The sequence below is a fragment of the Parus major genome, chromosome 1A, assembly GCF_001522545.3.
Source record: "Parus major isolate Abel chromosome 1A, Parus_major1.1, whole genome shotgun sequence".
Taxonomy (NCBI): domain Eukaryota; kingdom Metazoa; phylum Chordata; class Aves; order Passeriformes; family Paridae; genus Parus; species Parus major.
In genome coordinates this window covers 23,634,650-23,654,058 of record NC_031773.1, presented here as the reverse complement: position 1 = coordinate 23,654,058, position 19,409 = coordinate 23,634,650, and the positions used below count along the sequence as shown (strand labels likewise).

Below are 19,409 nucleotides of genomic sequence, written 5' to 3'. Positions count from 1 at the left end.
CTCCAAAATATAGGACTCATATAACACAGGCTAATAGAAAACAAGGAAAATTCTTGTGGACATAAAAGCTTATATTTTAATTTCAGCATTTTTAACCATTTGACTTCCAATGAAAGAACTCAGAAAAAACAATTGTATTTGTCTGTACATCTGTACAGCAGACTATATTATAAATACACATATAGTCTATTTTGTTATTCATATCTAAAGTTTGTAATATGAGTCTGACATTGGAGAAATGCAGTTGGTATGTGTACTACACCTATGTGTAACAATAATTTCAAAATATTTAGGTTTGTTCTTTGATTTCTAATTTTTTTCATGTGGCAACTGTATTTTTTTTCAATTTTGTCTCACTTTAAAGGTTAAGAGAACTCAGAAAGGAGTCAGCCTTAAAAAGTATGAAGAGGCATCATGAAGTAACAGTTTTGTCATTGTTTGCTGTAGACTTTCTCTGGCTCCCCAGAGGAGTATACACTGTGTCATTTGAGATTAAGTGATGGCAGTAATATCCCTCTTGTTCAGTTACATCCCACAAAACAGATCTAAAGCCTTGAAGCTAAATCTAAAAGGTGTATTTTCCTAGTATGCAAAGATACACATCAACTATAACGTGGCAGGAAAGTATTGATGGTAAAACTGTAAGAGTGGCAAACAGCACTTTCACATTTAAGTATATATCTGAGGGAGAGGTGTCTTTTTGTCCTTACTTCCTCATTCCTTTGGACTCCATTGTTTTGACAGTGAGAGCTGAAGAAAATTTCAAAGCCTGAACATAGTAAACCGAACTCTGGTGTGCTATTCTTCCACAAAAATAAAGTTTGAAAAGTTTAGCGTTTTGTATCTCAGGCTTTGCCTGTTTCTAATATGAAAGCTTCATAAATGTATGCCAAGGGACTAAACCACAGCCTCAATAAAAAAAAAAAAAAAAAAAAAAAAAAAAAGCAGCTTATTGGTTGGAAAGCATGGTCGGTTTGTTAAAAGTGGTAACAATTTCACCACCAGATGACAGCACTGCTTGTTACTGCCCCCTTTTTGTGTGTTTCAATCCTCCCTCATTTTGAAAACAAACTAAAGAAATATGCACCCCCCAGCCCATGCACTGCAAGAACACAGGAAATAAAACCTGTGCCATAAGGTGGTTTGGTGAGACAGTCACATCGGGGAGGCTCATCTGTGGGACAAGATATTTTAAGACTGTGAAGGGTTATAGTTTCTGTAAAGGCACAGACAAAACTAGCTTCAGTCTGAGAGATGTGCTATTTCTACTTCCTCAGTCTCAGAATGATAAAGAGGGCAAGGGGGGAAGCTTTCAAAGTAGGCATCTTAGGTTCAGGTTCACAACATGGTTTTTGTGAAGTCAAGGCAGCAGCATCATTTTAAGCCAGCTTAGGATCTGGCCACAGAGTGTGCTTTCATACAAAGCGAGCAGATTGAGTTAGCTGACAGCAGTAGGTGATGCCTCTGTCAAAAACAGGAATGAACTTCAAGGGTAGCTATATGAGAAAAAAGTAAAAAAAAAAAAATAAATTTCATATCAGCTGGCAAAAGCATTTTTTAAAAACCTACCTGGCCTATTTTGTACCCAAATATGTTTTCTGTCTGTAAGTGACAATGAGTCTGAGTGTGTTCATGGCCCAAGGATGCTGCTGACATGCTGTTCATGGGGTTGGCAAATATTACCTTCATTACCTGCACATCAGCCAGAAATCCGTGTACTCTGGCAATCTGTGTACTTTGGCAATAAACTTCCACTTATGGACTGAGAGTAGTAGCAGTGGATTTAAAATGCATTAAGCACATGGCCCTTGAAATATTTTAATAACTTCAAAGAATTTGTGTGTCACTATTCTTAAAAATAAGAGTTAAATAAAGAGCCTAGCTGTAAGTGAAAAAACACATAATATTACCAGAAATTATCATGAATATAAAAGTTAGCCTAAAAATTTGTAATTGATTTTGAGGAATATTTTCTGAACTATAATTTTGTATGTCTGAGTCAGAAAACATCCATTTCAGACTAACACTGATGAGCATCTGCTGAAGACAAGGCAAGCAAAAAATTTATTCAGGGAGCACTTACAGCATACAAAGCTCCAAACACTTAAGTTTTGCTGCACTCTGCAGTTGACTGGAAAGCTCACAAAAATAGCATAATTGGTACTTTCAGTACTGAACTGAGAAAGCAGTCTTGCCTTTTGATGTGTACTAAAACTAATCTTAGTTCACAAGATGTTCCACAGTACTAACTCAATTAGTAAAAAAAAGTTAATACCATTTCTAATATGCAAAGATCAAAATTCAGCCTTAACGTTCTGAAATCAGCCTTTAAAAAAACTTAGAACCAGAACAGCTGTAAAACCACCATAAATAGAATCAAAAGTCAGCCTAGCAGAAACAAGCACATGTTCTTCAGTATTACAGTTGTACTCTGCAGAATTTCCATCTCAATTTAGGTACAGCAAACCTTTTTGCACTCACTAGACACTATAGAATTGGAGTTGTAGGAGTGACATTAGGCTAAGCCCAAACTACTTAACAGTTTCCACCTAATAGCCACTAAATAAAAACATTAATTAACAAAAGATGATTGATTTTACTGGGATTAATCAGGAGAAACTCCCACTTAGTTTAAATGAGAGTTCTGTGTGAATATGGAATTAAAGTTTTCTACTGGTAAGCCATTATTAAGAGCATTATTTATAAGCTGTATTGTACAGAACAAGTCTTTCAAATTAAACGATCCTAATGTGGAAAGGAATGTGCAACTTAAAAAGAAGTTGTTAGGGTTGCCTAGAAAAATTATTGTGATATCTATATATCTGTGTGAAGTACTTTTGGTTGAAAGAAAGAATATTTAATAGCAGTAGGTATTTTAAAGTATCCTCTATTATTTTTCCACAGAACTTTCAGCAGGAAAACGTCACAGTGTTTGCACTGCAACAAAATGGTGTACTGTGAATATTAACACTATGATTCAGTAAGGGAGTTTATCAGTATTAACAAATTTATTTAATTATCAAGTGAGTTAATTAGCATTTTGCTGCATAATGACTAGGCCATGTTACAGAGAGAAGGCAAATGCTAGTCTCTGTGGTCTAGCTTAAGAAGCTAGCAGATAAAACTGTGATTCCATCACACATGCAAAATGAATCAGAAAGCTAAAAGCACAGAATTATTGACTGGTCAGCATCATCACCTACCTGCAGTGCCTGGACTTCTATCAGTTTTATCACCTCTACACAACAGCACTGCCCCAGAGCCTGGGTACCCAAACACAGAACGGCAAACAAGAAAAGACTAGTACAAATCTGGCCATAAATAATGCATGTCTATCTATATCCAGTCGGTTGGAGGGGAAGAAAGGAGAAACAGTTCATAAGGGCATTTCCTTAACTCTGGCTGGAATTTCAGCTAAAGAAGAAGTGATACGGAACATTTAAGGAAATAAACTTCTTATCTGTGTCTTAAATGCGTTATTAACTGAATAGTATGTGCCAGATGAAATCAATAGCATAACAGTATGGCTGTGTTAGCAGTTTCCTTCAATCTTTTTTTTGTCATTCTGTCATCACTGTTGCCATTCAAAAGACCACAATGCCTAAATGGTTTGTGACACAGAACTCCTCCTATTGTAGTTTTTTGTTATTATTGTTATCTGGAATGAGATAATTATCTTCAACATAAAACACTAGGGTTATTCTCAACCCAGTTCACAATCACAGTCTATTCAGCACTGTCTCAAAGTAGTTTAACAACACAGTTCACTGAGATTTACTCAGGCTCATCACACTTCTGTTAGCTGGATGCAGAGCATATACCTAAGACAATTAAATTTTGGTAATACTCTTATTTTTCTCACTCAAGTCCAGATTTTATCCTTACATTAGTGGCCCTCAGGACTCTCCCACTGAATTAACAGATGGGTAAGTGCTTGTCAGTGGGAGGAAGAAAATTTCTTACAGAAAATTAACACAAAGTACACCATAGGTAAACATGGCTTCAGACTATGGCTGTGCTGATCTCTGAGATTTTCTTTCCTTTTTCCTCCTTCTTTGACCACACATGCATGAGTGCACAGCATACAGTTAGTCAGGATGATCTCTTCATTAGTTAGGAGTATCCTTCTCTAAAGATTACAAAATCCCACTACTTGAAGTGCAAAATTGCTGCTTCCCCTCCTCATGGCTGGATTTTCAGCCGAAGAATTTAGCTTGTCACATTAATCTATGAGTCTCCAGCCCAGCTAATTTAACCTACATTTTCAATTCTTGAAGCAAGATTTTCATGGAGACTACTGAACATTCATATTCACTTCCAAAAATACATTTTAAATTATTGTAGATTTTCTCTCTTCAAAAAACATTTATAGTGCAGTTCAGTGGAAATTTACATTTAACAAGGTAAATGAAAAGGTCCTTTTCAGTTATGTCAGCAAGCCCCTTTTCCCTGGTAAAGTCATTGTAAACCTTGAATGAGAAACTAACCATAGTAACTACGAAGAATACTCAAGTCACCTGAGATTTGCAGATGGCATTATCTATATAATATCTATATAATATAATATTATATATTATCATAAATTATTTACTGGAAAGCTTTGAGGCAAAGTTCAGATTAGCTGTAGGAAGAGGATATGCTGACTCAGGATGAGTAGCCACAAAACAAGAACTGGGTTTAATACAATTTCAAAAGAGGAAAACGCTATGAGAAATTAAAAATAGAAAATGTAGATGATCTAGATTAAGCTGATAATATAAGCATAAAAAAATAGGCCTTGAAAAAAAAGCTATCAGAATACAAAGCAATAGGAAAAACATTAAGATAACTTCCTACTTAGAGGGTATTTTGGGTCTCCCTCTATTCCTAACCATAACACTTGAGGAGAAAGAAAAGCCCTTGAAAAGAAAACAAATAGAATAAAACTAATGTCCTGGCTGAGACAATTTTCTTCTTGGTAGCTGGTACAGTGCTGTGTGTTGGGTTAAGTATGAGGATAATGTTGATAATACACAGATGTTGTTCCTAAGTTGTAGCTACTGTAAGTCAGGGACTTTTCAGTGACTCGTGCTCTGCCAGTGAGGAGTTGCCCAAGAAGCTGGGAGGGAGTATGGCCAGGACAGCTGACATTAAATGGCCAAAAGACTATTCCTCACCACAATTCAACATGACCAGTATTGCCCTTTCCATCTCTAACCAACAACCCCTTAATGTAATACAAATAAGGGAAGATTTACCTGCAGGGGAGAGCCAGTTGTGGCTCAGAGACAACATCATTGAGCAGGTGATGAGAAACAGTATTGTGCATCACTTGTTTATCTCCCTCTCTCCCTCTCCTTTCTACGACAATTAGAAGTAGTATCAGAACTGTTGTCCTTGTTATGGTTATTATCTTTTATTTGCTTCAATTATTAAATTTCTTTATGTCAACCCATGAGTTGTATTTTTCTTTTCTTTTCTTCCTGATTTTCCTCCCCTTCACATCACTGGGTGGAGAGGAAGGGGAAGGAGAAGTGAGCAAGCAGCTGTGTGGTATTTAGTTGCCTGCTGGGGTTAAACCACAGCAACTGTAAAGGAAAAGACAGATTAGTCTGTCATCATAATGAAAACTTAAACAAGCCTTAACAGAATTAAAGGAAAACTGGAGAAGAGAAGACTTCTGTGTATTTTTACAGAACAAAGTGTCATGATGTTAGATATGAAGCTCAAGACACCACAGGAGTATATCAGCCAGAAAGTTCTTTGCCAGCATGAGCTGGGAATCATACAAAAGACTACCAGCAAAACAAGAAACAGTCATACTCCCAGCAGGAGTTTTGATCATCTTATGGATGCAAACAATATGTAGTTTTTTTATTGCTAAGATTTTCTTCAAGGTGGTAAATTTTGGACATACAGAGGATAGGCAGGTAAATAATTTAAAGCTTTTATTGCTTCATTAAAGTAAATTTCAGCCTATCTCACAAACAAGAAGACAGTACCAGCAGCATGGTTTCACTGTTAAGAGGATGCACACAGAAACTTTTTTGAAACAGATTTTATGTTAAAGTGTGAAAGGTGTGTGTCCATTGTGTAAAAACTGCTGTGGGTTGGAGGGGAATCGTGTCTCATGGAAAAGAAGTCCTGGGCAGAAATTCATTTTTTTACTAACTATACTTCAAATACTGAGCAGTAAGGGACCTGCAGATTTTTTTTTTTTTTTTGGCTGAGGAGTCATTAAGAGTCACAGAAAATTCCAGTTAACATTTTTAATCTTGATTCCTCTTTACAGATCTCAGTTTCAGTATATGGGGTGTCCTGTAGTCCTAGGATTTAGAATACAGTGAAGAGTGTTTAGAAGATAGGTGAACATGGATATTAATTTCCTAAACCTACTTTTAAAGCCCACCATTTGGGGGGGGTCTGATATAAGGCACTCTGGGGTTCCCTTGATGTGACAGATAGAGAAAAAAGTCTGCACAGAAGCAAGACAAGTTAAAATGATTCATGGTGCTCATGGCTGCTGTAGAGTAAAATTCTAAGTCATTTCACTGTAGGCTTCAGATCTGGACATTGTCTCTGAAGATAATGTGTGGAGGGTAAGCAAAAGAGAAAGGCTGGTAAGAAAACTGGAAGGGAAGGAAGAGAATTGCAGCAAGTGTCCTACACGACCACAGGAAATAGAAATCTACATATAATCCTTGACATATAGAGATTGTTTACAGCCTGATCAGTGAAACATATTACAGATTCTGTTTTATAGCTGAACAGTAAAATCAATCAGTATTAAAATAGCATATATAGAATATTGCAGATGAAAAATGGGGGGTGGTTTAGTGGTTCTCTACGAGTGATCAACAGATGTTGACCTCCTCGGGCCACATCTCCTTCCTCCTATGTCTGAACTTTCGCTTTAGCAACACAGAGAACACAGAAGGTGGACACAAAAGCAGTAAATTATTTGTAGAAGGGTAAGAAGTAAATGTATTTAATAAATATTAATTCTCAATTTTTCCTTCCATTTTTCTGTTCCTCCAGTAGTTTTTATAATTGAATAGTTTTTGATTCCACAGATAAATAGAAGGGGGGTTTTGCCTACTTATTTCCAACTCTCAGATTTCCCTGTTAAGTAGCAAGGAAATTACTTTATTTCCCTTTATTTTAATTATTTTATTTCCATCCATCTCATTGGAGGTGTGATGGTGAAAGTGTTTGTTTTGGTTTTATCATTGCTTATAAGTTCAAGATGTCCTTATCCTTGCTAATACCTTTCTTGCCCTGATGCTGCAACTATCTATAGTTTTCCATTGTATCCTGAGAAGGGCCTTCACTGATTTCAGGGAAAATATGGACAATTGTTTGTAGGACTGGAGCTTTAATCAGTAATTGTCCAAAGCATCCTGCATTAGTGAGCTATGAAAAAAGTCTTTAAGAAGTATACCATACTTCAGTTGTGTGAAAAAGAAGGATTATACTGTCCCTATTTACATGAAATTCTATCCCTATTGATCATGAAACTTTGAATAGCCAGACGATATGTATGTCTTGGAAGACATAAGACAACTAACTGGCTTTCTTGGCTTAAGTTAACATTTTTTAATCACCAGACCATGATGTGGCTCCACTACACTAGGTTCTTCTTGAATGCAGCAAAACAATCATGCCATTCACAGGAAAATCACTCTTTCCACAATACTTGCCAGTAATTTAAATTACAGTGGATTGGCACTCAAGAATGCTGTGTTCCCTGCCCTTGCTACATCTTCCCTGTACAGCCTTGAGCAAGACTTTGAATCCATTTTCCTTAGTAAGTTTAAATAACAGTGTCTATTTATCACTATTAGTATATCTTTTTCATCTTGGAAAATTCTGAGGGCAACAATTATTCCAGTCCCCTTGGGACAATGTCACCACCTCTTCACTGGGATCTTGAATTGAAACATTTCTTCTCCTTCTACTACTATTACTACCACCACCACCACCAATAATAATAATAATGCCTTACTTATTTGCAGTAGAAAAAACCAAACAGATTAAGCAACTTTATTTCTAACAATACAATGTAAGACTTTGAGGCTAAATATAAAAATTCAGTCTTTTCTCTTGGATAATAAATTATAAATCCCTGTTAAGAAATTGGTAGTTTATAGACAAGAACAGACAGTAAAATGCTTTCTTGCCATTGTAAGATTTATTTTTCCAGTCTATTAGAAAATTAATTGTTACATCACAAGAAAATTCATGGCAGCCAAGATTAGTTTTTCTTCTTTAACTAATGAAATATTATTGTATTTTCTCTAAAATATTTAGAAAATATTCATCTAAGGGCTTCATAAGGGCTTCAAAAGAGTATATAAAACTCTAGATATAGCTTCTCGTTTTGTCTTTTTATTGATAGAACTTGATGTTTCTATCCTTAACTAGAAGTGTCTTGTCTGCTCATGTTTATGCAAAACAGATTTTTTTGGAAGGGGAGAAAAAAAAGGTACTGCAACATCAGAAGGAAACATCAAAGGACTAGTGGCAACATCTTAAGGCTTTTATCAAAGTAGTGAGAGAATGCATTAAAGCAACAATATATGAAGCGTACAAATGATGGGTCTATCAAATTCAGCAGTATGTCTGATGAATATAGAGGACACATTTTTACATGCATTCTTTGTTTTAAAAGAAAGAGTTTATCAGTGGGTTTGCTTTCAAAACTATGAGAGAAAAAAAATATTTATACATGGGTCTTTATGTTGTGTCATTTAATGCAGCTGCAGTGGAACCACAGCCAGCCAAGCCCACTTACACCTGGTGACAAGTTACACTTCTTATATTTTTCAAAGCCAGCGTTTTCAACACACACAAAAAACGTATTTTGGGCTTTTTATTCCCTTTCATTTTTGTACCTCTGTGAGAGCTGTGAAACAAGCTACTGGGACTTGGCCTAATGAAGAAGAAGTGTAGCTCTTGTTCTCTGTAGTTCTAGTAGCTCAAATCAAGTCTGTTATGAAATGGTGCAGCATGTCCACAAAATACCTTTCTATCAATTGTTTCCCAAAAAATGTTTCAAGAGTCTCTAAGTTGGTTTCACTTACTTTTTTTCCTGCTTTACTCTAAAACTTAAATTTAAAAGCTTTGTTTACACAAGTAGCACCACCACATGGTAAATTCCACAAATAAATTATAGCCTCACCTTGACCCCTAACCTCTGTGTGGAGAACAAGCTGCCTGTTTTGTTCTAATTCATATGTTTTGCAGCCTACTGTAGGAAAAAATATGTGCTATGAATTTACTTCAGGAAGATATGACTCCACTTCCAATCCTTGCAGTAGTGGTCAGCTTCAAGTCCCAGATAAGTCTAGCACCCAACACTGCAGCTTTTGGTCCCAGCAGGCCCATCAAATGCTCCTAATATTTCACTAATGCTGCCATTACTATGCAAAAATGCTTAGTGCATTGACAGATAGCAAACATTCACAAGTTTTGCAACTCAAATAACTAAGAGTTCCTACACAGCTAGTTCAGACACTAAGATTAAACCCTAGTTCTATGTGTTGTGTGCACACACAATTACATACATACATATATATGTAACTACATATGAATGTATGTATTTTAAAAGCCTAATCTGACTCACAGTATCAAGAATTTAGGATTAAGCCTTCCCTTCATAGCAGCAACAGCAGCAAGACAATATACAGGGAGACATGAGAACAAATAATTTCCTTAATAAGAGGCGTTTCCTTGTCCATTTAGTTTATGTCCACATAAAAAATGTTCTAGGTCTAGTTCTGGCAAATTATTCCTGCTGGATCATCATTACCACACTTATGTTTTCTAAGGATCCTTGAACCTCCGGTCAAGAAGAACCAGGAATAGCTGACAAATGATCAGCATCCCTAAAGTCCCTCTGCATGTCTGCTTGACCCCCCAATGATGTGCCATGAGTGAGTTGCTCTGGATAGGGAGCTAAGCAGTTGATTTCTATTGATTTGCAGCTCTTGCAACTCATTCTATGGATCTGTAGGCTGAAAGTTCACAGAGAGATGCTAGTCCACATGGAGGTGAAAAGCAGTGGATTAAAATTATCATAGGGACTTGGAAAGCACAAACCTCAACTGCTGGAGTTCTACTGAAAATTATATAATTTAAAAGAAATCTGATGATTCGTCTTCACTGTGTCATTTTTATTTTCTTTTAATAAGGACAGTCTCTTTTTCATTATAGGATGTGACAGAGTTAGGGTGTATTTGAGGCCGGCAGCAGTGCCTGTATAGCCAGATACCAGAAGGTTTTTTTGGGGTAAGAGGCTAAAATTCAGGAATTAGTTATTATTCTTGAAAGCATAACTGAAGTTCATGGGAAAATCAGAATATTTGCTTATATGCATCAGATATCCAGACTGATGAATGCTCACAACAGTAGGGATTTATGGACCTCCCTTTCTCATACTTCTTTTGTGAGCACAATACAGGATGATTTTTGCACTTCAACACTCATCATAAGTTCTCTACCCATTTATACTACTTCAAAATATCAGCAGGCAAAATCTGTCCATTACAGTTTATTATTATTTATGTATTGCCTTATAGAAGAACAAAGCAGTAGTGGAGCACATGAAAGGAATGGAATGTGATTCCAACCCATCATATCCTTACTTTCAGGCGTCCAGTATCTGTCACCTCCTTGATCCATACAGCTGCACCCTTCAGTAGCCATGTTACTCCTAAAATCCCATGGTACATCAGAAACCCTTCACACTATATATTTTGCAAGCTTGGAAGAGAATTTCAGGCTCTGTGCCATGTCACAAGTTTCCCAGGAGGAATAATCAGCTAATAACTATTGGCTGATAAACTATAAACTATGAACACCTTGTGGTTGTACTACAACGTGTCAGATTTCCTGATTTTTTAAATATACTGGGATATTTGGGGCTCCTATAGTGAAATTCTAATTTTGGAATACATTCTGAAACTTGTTTCTACAATACTGGTAAAAAATCCTTTTATATAAAAACCTCAGTGTTAAAACTGAGGAACTCAAAAGGGATGAGAAATTTAACAAACACCCATTTCTGTCTTTTGGAGTGCTTGATTGGGTCCTTACACATTTATGAAAGATGTAAAAATCGATACAACTCTGAACTAACAAGAGAACAGAAACAGTCTGGGAATACACATTCCATGCCTATTAATTGCCTTGCTATATGGTCCTCTGTGCTTGTGGGAAGTCATGTTTTAGAAACATTCATGGAGATATCCAGCAGAGAACATGATACTCTTTTCAGTAGGCTTACTCGTAGACCAGCAACAGCTATTGAAATAATGTCAACTTTTTAAGAATATTCAGAGCTCTTTTTTTAATGAAAAAAGTAGGCACTATAATAGCCAGACATTATGTAGGCTGGCACAAACTGCTCAACTTTTCTAACAGAAAAAAATAATACTGTGCAAAATTGTTGTGCTCATGAAAGTGAGACAGATGTGGGAGGAGGTCAGACAGACACCACAACACTTGAATCCCACCTCAGGCTCCACCTGGAACACCAGTTATTCAATTAGCAGAGTACAATCCCCACAACCTTATGCAGCTTTGCACAGTAGGGTTTCCTGGATAATGGTTAACATAGCTAGACAATTTTCAAAACTACAGCACAGGTTTGTACACCTGCATCTTTCAATGTAAGAATGTTTGAAAAATAGTACTCAATAAGGCTGATACTAAATAAAAACTAATATTGCCCATTTATGGGCTAGTTTAGGTTCAAAATTTTATGTGAAGTTTTGCACTCTCAGAACAAGTATATCAACAAGTTTTTGGTTTCTAAATGTATCTAAGAGGTATGGTAAACATACAAAGAACAGTAGGACTCCTACTTAAGTGTGGCTTCCCCTCTTCTAGAAAGAGGAGTGGATAAGCTGATGATATGAAAAAAAGCTGTCTCTGTCTACTTTCCCTGCAAAAAGTGATTTTCATTTTTAGATTAGGGAATTCTTAATTTGCAAACATAAATGGATATAGTTGTCTTACAGCTGATCGGGCAGTGCCTAACTTAATGACATCTGCTACTCCTTTTCCTCACCTTCTTCTTTTCCAAAGGAGAACTCTGTCCCTGAGCACAGAGCAAACACGACAGACATTTAGAGCAAACAAATATTTCATTTAATTTTTTATTCTAACCAAAAGTAAGTAGTGGTAAAATAGGAAGTTCTAAATAAGAGTTCTCTGAACTCATTTTACTTTAACATTTCATAACATTCAGTTATGAATATTCCTCACTTGCACAAATTCTGCATATCTATACGCATATTAAGCAAAGCTCAAAAAACCTGAATAACAATATTTATATGATATTTTTTATTTCCTTGATGCTTTTCCTTGTATTGTGTGACAAAAATGAGCAAAACAACAATGGTGCACCCCGACTTTCAGTAGCTGCTAAATATGTATATATTTGAAGCTATCTTATTGAATCTCATTTAATAAATTTGTTGACATTTTACAGATATTAAATCATTACTGTCTTCACTGACACACAGGTTTTTTGGCAGCTTCTGGCACAGTTTGCTAACATAATAAATGTAACATAGCTTAAAATAAAATCCAATTGAAATAGTATGAATTCAGAAATAGCAATGTGGAGAAAAATAATGAACCAATGGAATTAACTCGAAAGATCCTTAAACATAAAGTCCTTTGAAAAAAACTGATAGAAAAATGTTTGTGCATAAAAAATAGTCAGCTTAAGCAATATTCAAACAAACAGAAAATAAATTGTTTCAATTATTTTCTGACATAAGTAATTATGGTAATTCCAAAAATTGAATTTACAAGAATAAAGTTTTATCATTATGTATGAAGGAGTTACATTATTAAATATAACAGGAAATCTACAATTTGACTTTAACCCTGTAGAAAGGCTTTTTATCATTTAAATATGGTTAGAAGGAGGGGGAGGTTATCCTGCATGTTTCTGTGTTCTGTTTCATCTTTAATTTAACCCTTTGAGCATTTTGCAGAAAGAACAGGATTCATGTGCATCAAAGAAAAAGATAGCTTTGATTAATTCCGTTTGGTTTAAAAAGTAGGAGTATTTTAACATGCTATTATGTTAGAAACTATAAAGATAAGCTAAATTCTTGTTGGTGTTTATAACTGGTTGGACATCTTTTTTCCAAGACTTCACTGTAGAGTACGAGAAGCTTCAGACCTGATCAAACATCTGTAGGCACTAAGGAAACACATACACTTCCTTTACCTGTGGGAGCACAGGCTCTCTCAAAATTATTTACTCCTAGGAGGAGAAAGACAATATTTTGGTTCTGTCTGTTCTCAGGGCTCATTTTCAGAAAAATCAATTTTTTTCCAGCTGTTGAACAGCTCATGGATGCCCTGAACAGCATCCAGATCATCCACTCTGAGGGGGAGCAGAAAGCACCCCAGAGACATTAGACTGACATGTGCAGAGTCAATCTCAGTTGTCTGTAGTTCCCTAAAGAGAACAGGAAACTCTCACTGTGTAGCAGCTTCACCCCCCTCAAGACATTACTACTTGAGGGGGTCTTAAGTGGCCAGATACCAGCAGCAGGAATTATGTGACCCCAAAGGTCCTGAAACATTTCTGGGAAAAGAACTTGAAAATTTCCCACACTGCAGTGGAAAGGTTTTGTTTTGTCATCGTTACATATATTAATGCTGTTGAGCTACAAATGCTGTCAGCTATATGGTTCTGGAATTATCTCATATGAGTAAGGTAAATGACCATCCTTATTTTGTATGCTGGTAACATTGTCTGAGATCATGACATATTATAACTCATTTCATTAAATAGTGAGATATAGTAGCTGAGTATCTGCACCTCTTTAATTAAAGTTTCTATGGCATCATGATTTATACAACAAAAATTGGGGCTGTCTTTACCAAAGTTCTGTCAGAACAATAGCTTAGTATTAGAAACTAAAACTGAACAGAGTCCATCCTTAGTTTGAGATAACAGTGGACTCTAAGAAAAAGTAGTCTGAGTCATGCTGTTATTGCTCAAAGTCATTATACTTCACTTTCCTATTTTTAGTCCTTTTTTTAAAATAGATGTCAAGCCCAGAGACTGAAGATTTAAGAACATTGAAATTAAAAAGAAGATTGACTTCTTTTATTAGAAGATTCAGTTTAAAACAGAGAGGCAACATGTATTTGATTCACAGGTTAAATTTTGTGTAAGTAAACATCTGGACTACAAATGTTTATAAATTTTATTAACATCTTTGTTTTTTATTTTGTTCACCACATCATTCCTAGCTCTCATCTTTTAAGTCTGCCATCTCATTCATGTTTCTGTCACGTTGTGAACTCCCTGGTTTTCAAACTATTTTCATGTTATTTCTGCACTCCCTCCTTTTTTCCCCACAGTGTGAAACACGTCATGTTGAATACTGTCAATATAGTCCACTGACAGCTTGTATTTACATTTACATACTGTTCATGATGCTGTTAAAGCAATTGCATTTCTGCAAAAAACAGCAGAAATTATAAAAGAATATTTCATGGTCCTCAGGCATATTGATTACATTTATGGAATTTGTGAAGAGAAAGGGAGGTTATGTTGTTAACAGAATGGAAGATGTGAAAAGTGTGAAGTGATATCAAAGATATTTCCAAATTTTCAATCCACAAAGTATGTGGTAGAGATTCTGAATTTACACTTACAGCTCTGTCATGATCAGTTAATATAATAATCAGAAAAAAAAATCCAAATTTTCCTGTTTATTTGGCCATTTTCATATCAGTACAACTGAAAGCATATGCGGTAAAATCTATTGCTGAACTGGTTCACAGTGGAATTGTGTTTGGCTCCCTACTTCCCTTAAACAGTGTCTGAAATTGGTTGTAAAACAAACTGAGAGTTTGTTTTGGTTGTTTTTGGGGTTTTTTTTTAAGGCCTGATTATCTTGCAAAATGTCCTGCTCTTCCTTTTCCAGAAAAGCCCTTCCCCATCCCAAACATTCAGCTGTTGCTTAAGACTGTGACTCAAGAAGGAAGTTCAGAGGAGTATGACAAAACCATTAACACACACTTAATTAAAATTGATCCAAGATATATGGTGAAGAATTTTATCTTAGGACAGAGATGGTGTATTCCCATGCAATGACTGAGGGACTGGATCCTTTTGGAAGATGAAGTGCCTCTAACACAGCTTGTGTAGCCATTTAGACTTAATTAATCTCTAAGTAAAGTTTTATTTGAGTTTGGTTGGACTTAGATTAATTGAACAGAATTACTCTTCATTTCAATGTCACAATTCATTAAGCACCCAAAAAAGGGGAAAATTATTTTGCATTACAATATTTCACTTCATCCCCTAAAGATAATCCAGCCATTGCAGGGAGTTGAAGAGGGGGATCCCACTTATGGAAAGGCAAACCACTCGATTGAACACCCTCTGAAGAAGTGAGGCTTTGAAACACCATGTGAAACTGGGGAAAACAATTAGTACTTCCTACAAGATGTCTAGCCTGAGACTTGAGAAGCAGCTTCCCCTATCCTAGCTTAATTTTTCCTGAAATAAACATCAAACCAACAGGTTTTGAACACACCTATATAGTCTCTGCCAAGATGAAAAGTTAATAGATCCCAACGGGTACAGCTGTTTGATCAGTAAGGTTATTTTGTGCTTCACTCCACTGGGCTTTGCAAGTGTTCCTTTACTGAACCATGGTGTAATTATTGCTTGCAGAAAAGAGTTTGTTCTGTTCCCAGCCTTGTGCTGACAACAGCCTGCAGGCCTGTGCTTTCACAGCTCAGCAGAATCTGTCCCATTGGAACAAGGCCAGTGACAGGCAGATGTAACCACAATATTGACCAGCCCTGCTACATATCATCTAGATGGGCAATGCACTGGTACAGAACTGGTACAGTTCCAAGAAGCTTCCCAAAGTAAAAGAATGACTGTGAGACAAATCCTGTTTCCCTGCTCACTTGCTCCTCACTTACTGCTTCAAGGCAGCTTCGCAGCACAACCCTACTGCACCTTTTTGCCAAAGGATCCTCACTGTGTTCCTGTAGCTTTTGGTGCAGGGAAAACAACTGTTTGGGAACATTCACTGTCTCATGTACTGGCAGAACAACTCTATCAAAGTGAAGCAGCTTAGAGTGGTGGATTAAAACAAAACACACCAGGAAAACACACAGCTCAAGGGAAACTTTGCCTTTTACCAACCTGATTTACACCTTTGTTTCCTTAAACACATTACATTTACAATTATGTATACCCTCACCCCAGCATTCACCCAACATTTACCCTGGAGAGTATGGAAGTGTGTCTCTAGTAAGCAAGTGTTATTCCTCACAGTTTCTGGTCACATTTGTCACCTCCCCTTCAGCAGAGGTGTTGGGTGTTCCTGACCTTGGGGAACAGGTAGTGTGTCAACATGAAGAGAAACAATAGTTTCAAATATAGCATTGTTACTTTTTTTTTACTTTTTTTTTTTGCTATGTTTCTTTCTTACAAATTCATGCAAGTTTTGGATTTTAAAATAAATTAGGAGTTGTGTCCTGATTATGTCTAAAATAGGCAGGTGAATTGGTCTGTGTTACATCTTGCTTCTCCACAACTGGCTCAGCTCACATGTCAATCTTTTAGAATGATACAGATAAGATGAGCTAACTAGAAGCAGCTTTATTATATTATTTGAGATAAATAACTGTGGAATTTTTAAGTTAACATTGATTTAAAATTAAGCATCTAAATTAGTATTCAATCCTGTAAGTTGCCACAGTAGTGTCAGAATATCTTTATGTATAGCTCTCCAAAAATCAGTTGCTCTGCTCAGCATTTCAGGGAGCATACTGACTTTGATGTGAAAGTATACATTCAGGAAATTCTTGTGAGAACCACAAAAGTGACTAAAGAATGTCAGTCTCCACTGATCTTACCATGGACCATGCTCTTAAATCACTCTCGGGCTTTGAAAATTCATTTACATTTTGGACGTCCAAATTTGACAGATTTGTCCATGGCTGTGGAGGCAAAAGACCAAGTATCATTAAATTCTTTAGATACCAAATTGTAATTATAGGTTAGGAGGATAGAGGGCCATTATTAGGATTTTTTTAGATCACTGGGTTTTATTTTCCTTTCCCTTGAGGACAAATTGCGTGTACTTAAAATTGAGTTTTTATGGTGGAGAGTTTAGTTGTGAATGAATATAGCTGTCTATACATCCATAAACATGGACTTAACATATGTACATGCCATCATTAAAGTCACTATAGTTCTAAAAATTATTTAATAATCAAATATAAAATGGATCAGTGAAAGCAGTAAACTGCACAGTGAAAAAATGTGCTGTCATGCGAATATTGTTTGAATAGAGTCTTGCTCTGAATTAATCGGCAAAATTTCCACTGAACTCCACAGAAGCGTGTAAATTTTTCTGTGTAAATAAGCAGTAAAAATCATTTACTCTTTTCTGTAGTACAACAAGTTTAATTTTATAGAACAATGAAATCAAATCTTCTTTTCTCAGAAAGCAGTTTATTAAGTTAATGGTCTAACTTAAACCCCGTTAGCTGTGGAGCAACACTATGGCTATAGAAGTACAATAGTTTCATTGTAATGTGGTCCAAATACAGAAGGCATTGAAATATCTTTTTAACCAACCAGTTCCTTCCACAAAAATACACTGCAGCTTCAATGGCAATTAAAATACAAGCATTAAAATTGATTGGTAATGACTACACAGTTGAGCCCTGTTGTGCAGTTGCTGCTCTCACATGCACTCGCTCAACAGCCTGGCGCTGCCTGCCAGGCTTGGAGAGATTCTCAGGCCCTGCTCAGTGCTGCTGTCACCACTGCAAGGTCCAGCATCCTCCCCTGCAGTCCCTGAACCCAGGTTAGTTCCTGCCAGCTGGTTTTCCCCGACACTAAGAAGCAGAATAATCCCTAGAAGTGGTAGTTAGTTGTCTCTCGCAGTACTCACCCGAGCTCCTCAGCCGTAGCACGTGTGGCAGACATGACCACACAGCTGGAGGTCAGTAATGCCAAGAGAAGCAAGAACAGGGGTTTCACAGCTCCTGCTTCCCTTCCCGTGAAGGGTGGGGACAAAGTTTGTTTCTTAAGGAACCACTACAAAATCGCTTCTCTATTTGACTTTCAAAAGCTGTTGTAGACAGGGCTTGCATAACACCACCCTCTTCTCACAAACACATTTTTTTGAAGCAAGGTGTAAAGTTTAAGTATTACTTTAACAGTTTAAAATTCTCAAAAATATATGAGAAAACCTTCCCCAGAAGCTATAGCATAATAATATTCATAATATATACATATCTAGACAAAATTAATACAAGATGAGATAACACTTTCATCACAGCAAGGAGACTCAAGAAAAGAACTTGAATATGGATCAAGGCTTTCTTTATTTAATAGGGGAACTCAGGTCTATGTTCTGTTGAAGACATGATTACCTCAGATTGAGATTAAAAAATTCTGTGGTCAGGATAGCCTCATACAATGCAAGTAATTCGTCCAAATTAGGAATCACTAGAAATCACACTAAGACCCCTAAGCTTTTATTATTATTATTATTATTCTTACAGTAGTAGCTAATATACTAGAGCCTTAAAGGAGGTATGTTCACCTCTTTAAAGCCTAGTTTTAACACTGCTGTAAGTGCTATGGACATATTTGAATCTTCGTATTCAAATACTTTCAAATGTGGGAGCTTCATCCACAAATTTTGTTTGGGGAACAGCATTTTCTGTCACACTGTATTATTCTCTGTGTAATATTAAAGGATTCATCTAACCCTTCATGAGAGGCAAGTATTGGAGGACACCAGTAATGACAAATGAACTGCAATTAACATGGAATTTTCCTGGTTTAATTGTTCTTTAGTTACTTGAAAGCTACAAAAATATTTTGAAATTTCTCACAAACAAGTTTTTATTGCATTGCACAAAACCAAATGCAAGGAGGCAGAGGTTCAAGCAGCAGTTTACAATTTTTAGCAACAATACTGGGAAAAGTTAATAGTGCTTCTGATATCAGGCAAGCAAGGAAGGGATCCAATATACCAAAAGTTGTTCAGGGACAAAAACTTCTGACAGATAAAACACTTGGACATTGAAACAGAGATGCTTTCTTAAGTGCTGAAGATGTCACTGCTATCCTCACAGCATTGCAAAACTTAAAAAGAGATAGTAGGACATGCACTTGCCTTCCCCTGAGCTCTACTCCTGACAGGGACAGCCTAGCTCCCCACAGGGCACTTGAAAATCTTAGATGGATTCAAAGATCTACAAACAAGACAACATTCACAGAAGTTTATTTTTTTTTCATGAGAAAACTTGTTTGAACCTCCAGCCAGAAAAATTCTGGCAAGTGATATAAAAGCCATCATGGAAGAGACCAGGAGGCAAAGGGCACAAAAAAATTTAAGGCCTGG

General features: G+C 36.4%; 1 protein-coding gene across 3 annotated transcripts in view; it reads right to left on the bottom strand.

The window, feature by feature from the left end:
* Positions 1–18,017, bottom strand: part of TFEC (transcription factor EC) — a 59,572-nt gene extending 41,555 nt beyond the window's left edge. For 2 of the 3 annotated variants that reach the window (XM_015629505.1, XM_033514685.1), the window contains exons 1-2: positions 17,946–18,017; positions 16,900–16,983 (exon numbers count right to left, since the gene is read on the bottom strand). In XM_015629505.1, coding sequence (XP_015484991.1) covers positions 16,900–16,902 — 3 coding nt within the window. In that variant the 5' untranslated portion in view covers positions 16,903–16,983; positions 17,946–18,017. The remainder of the gene's footprint in view (positions 1–16,899; positions 16,984–17,945) is intronic. The other variant, XM_015629506.1, reaches the window with a different exon arrangement.
* Between the last annotated feature and the right edge of the window lie 1,392 nt (positions 18,018–19,409).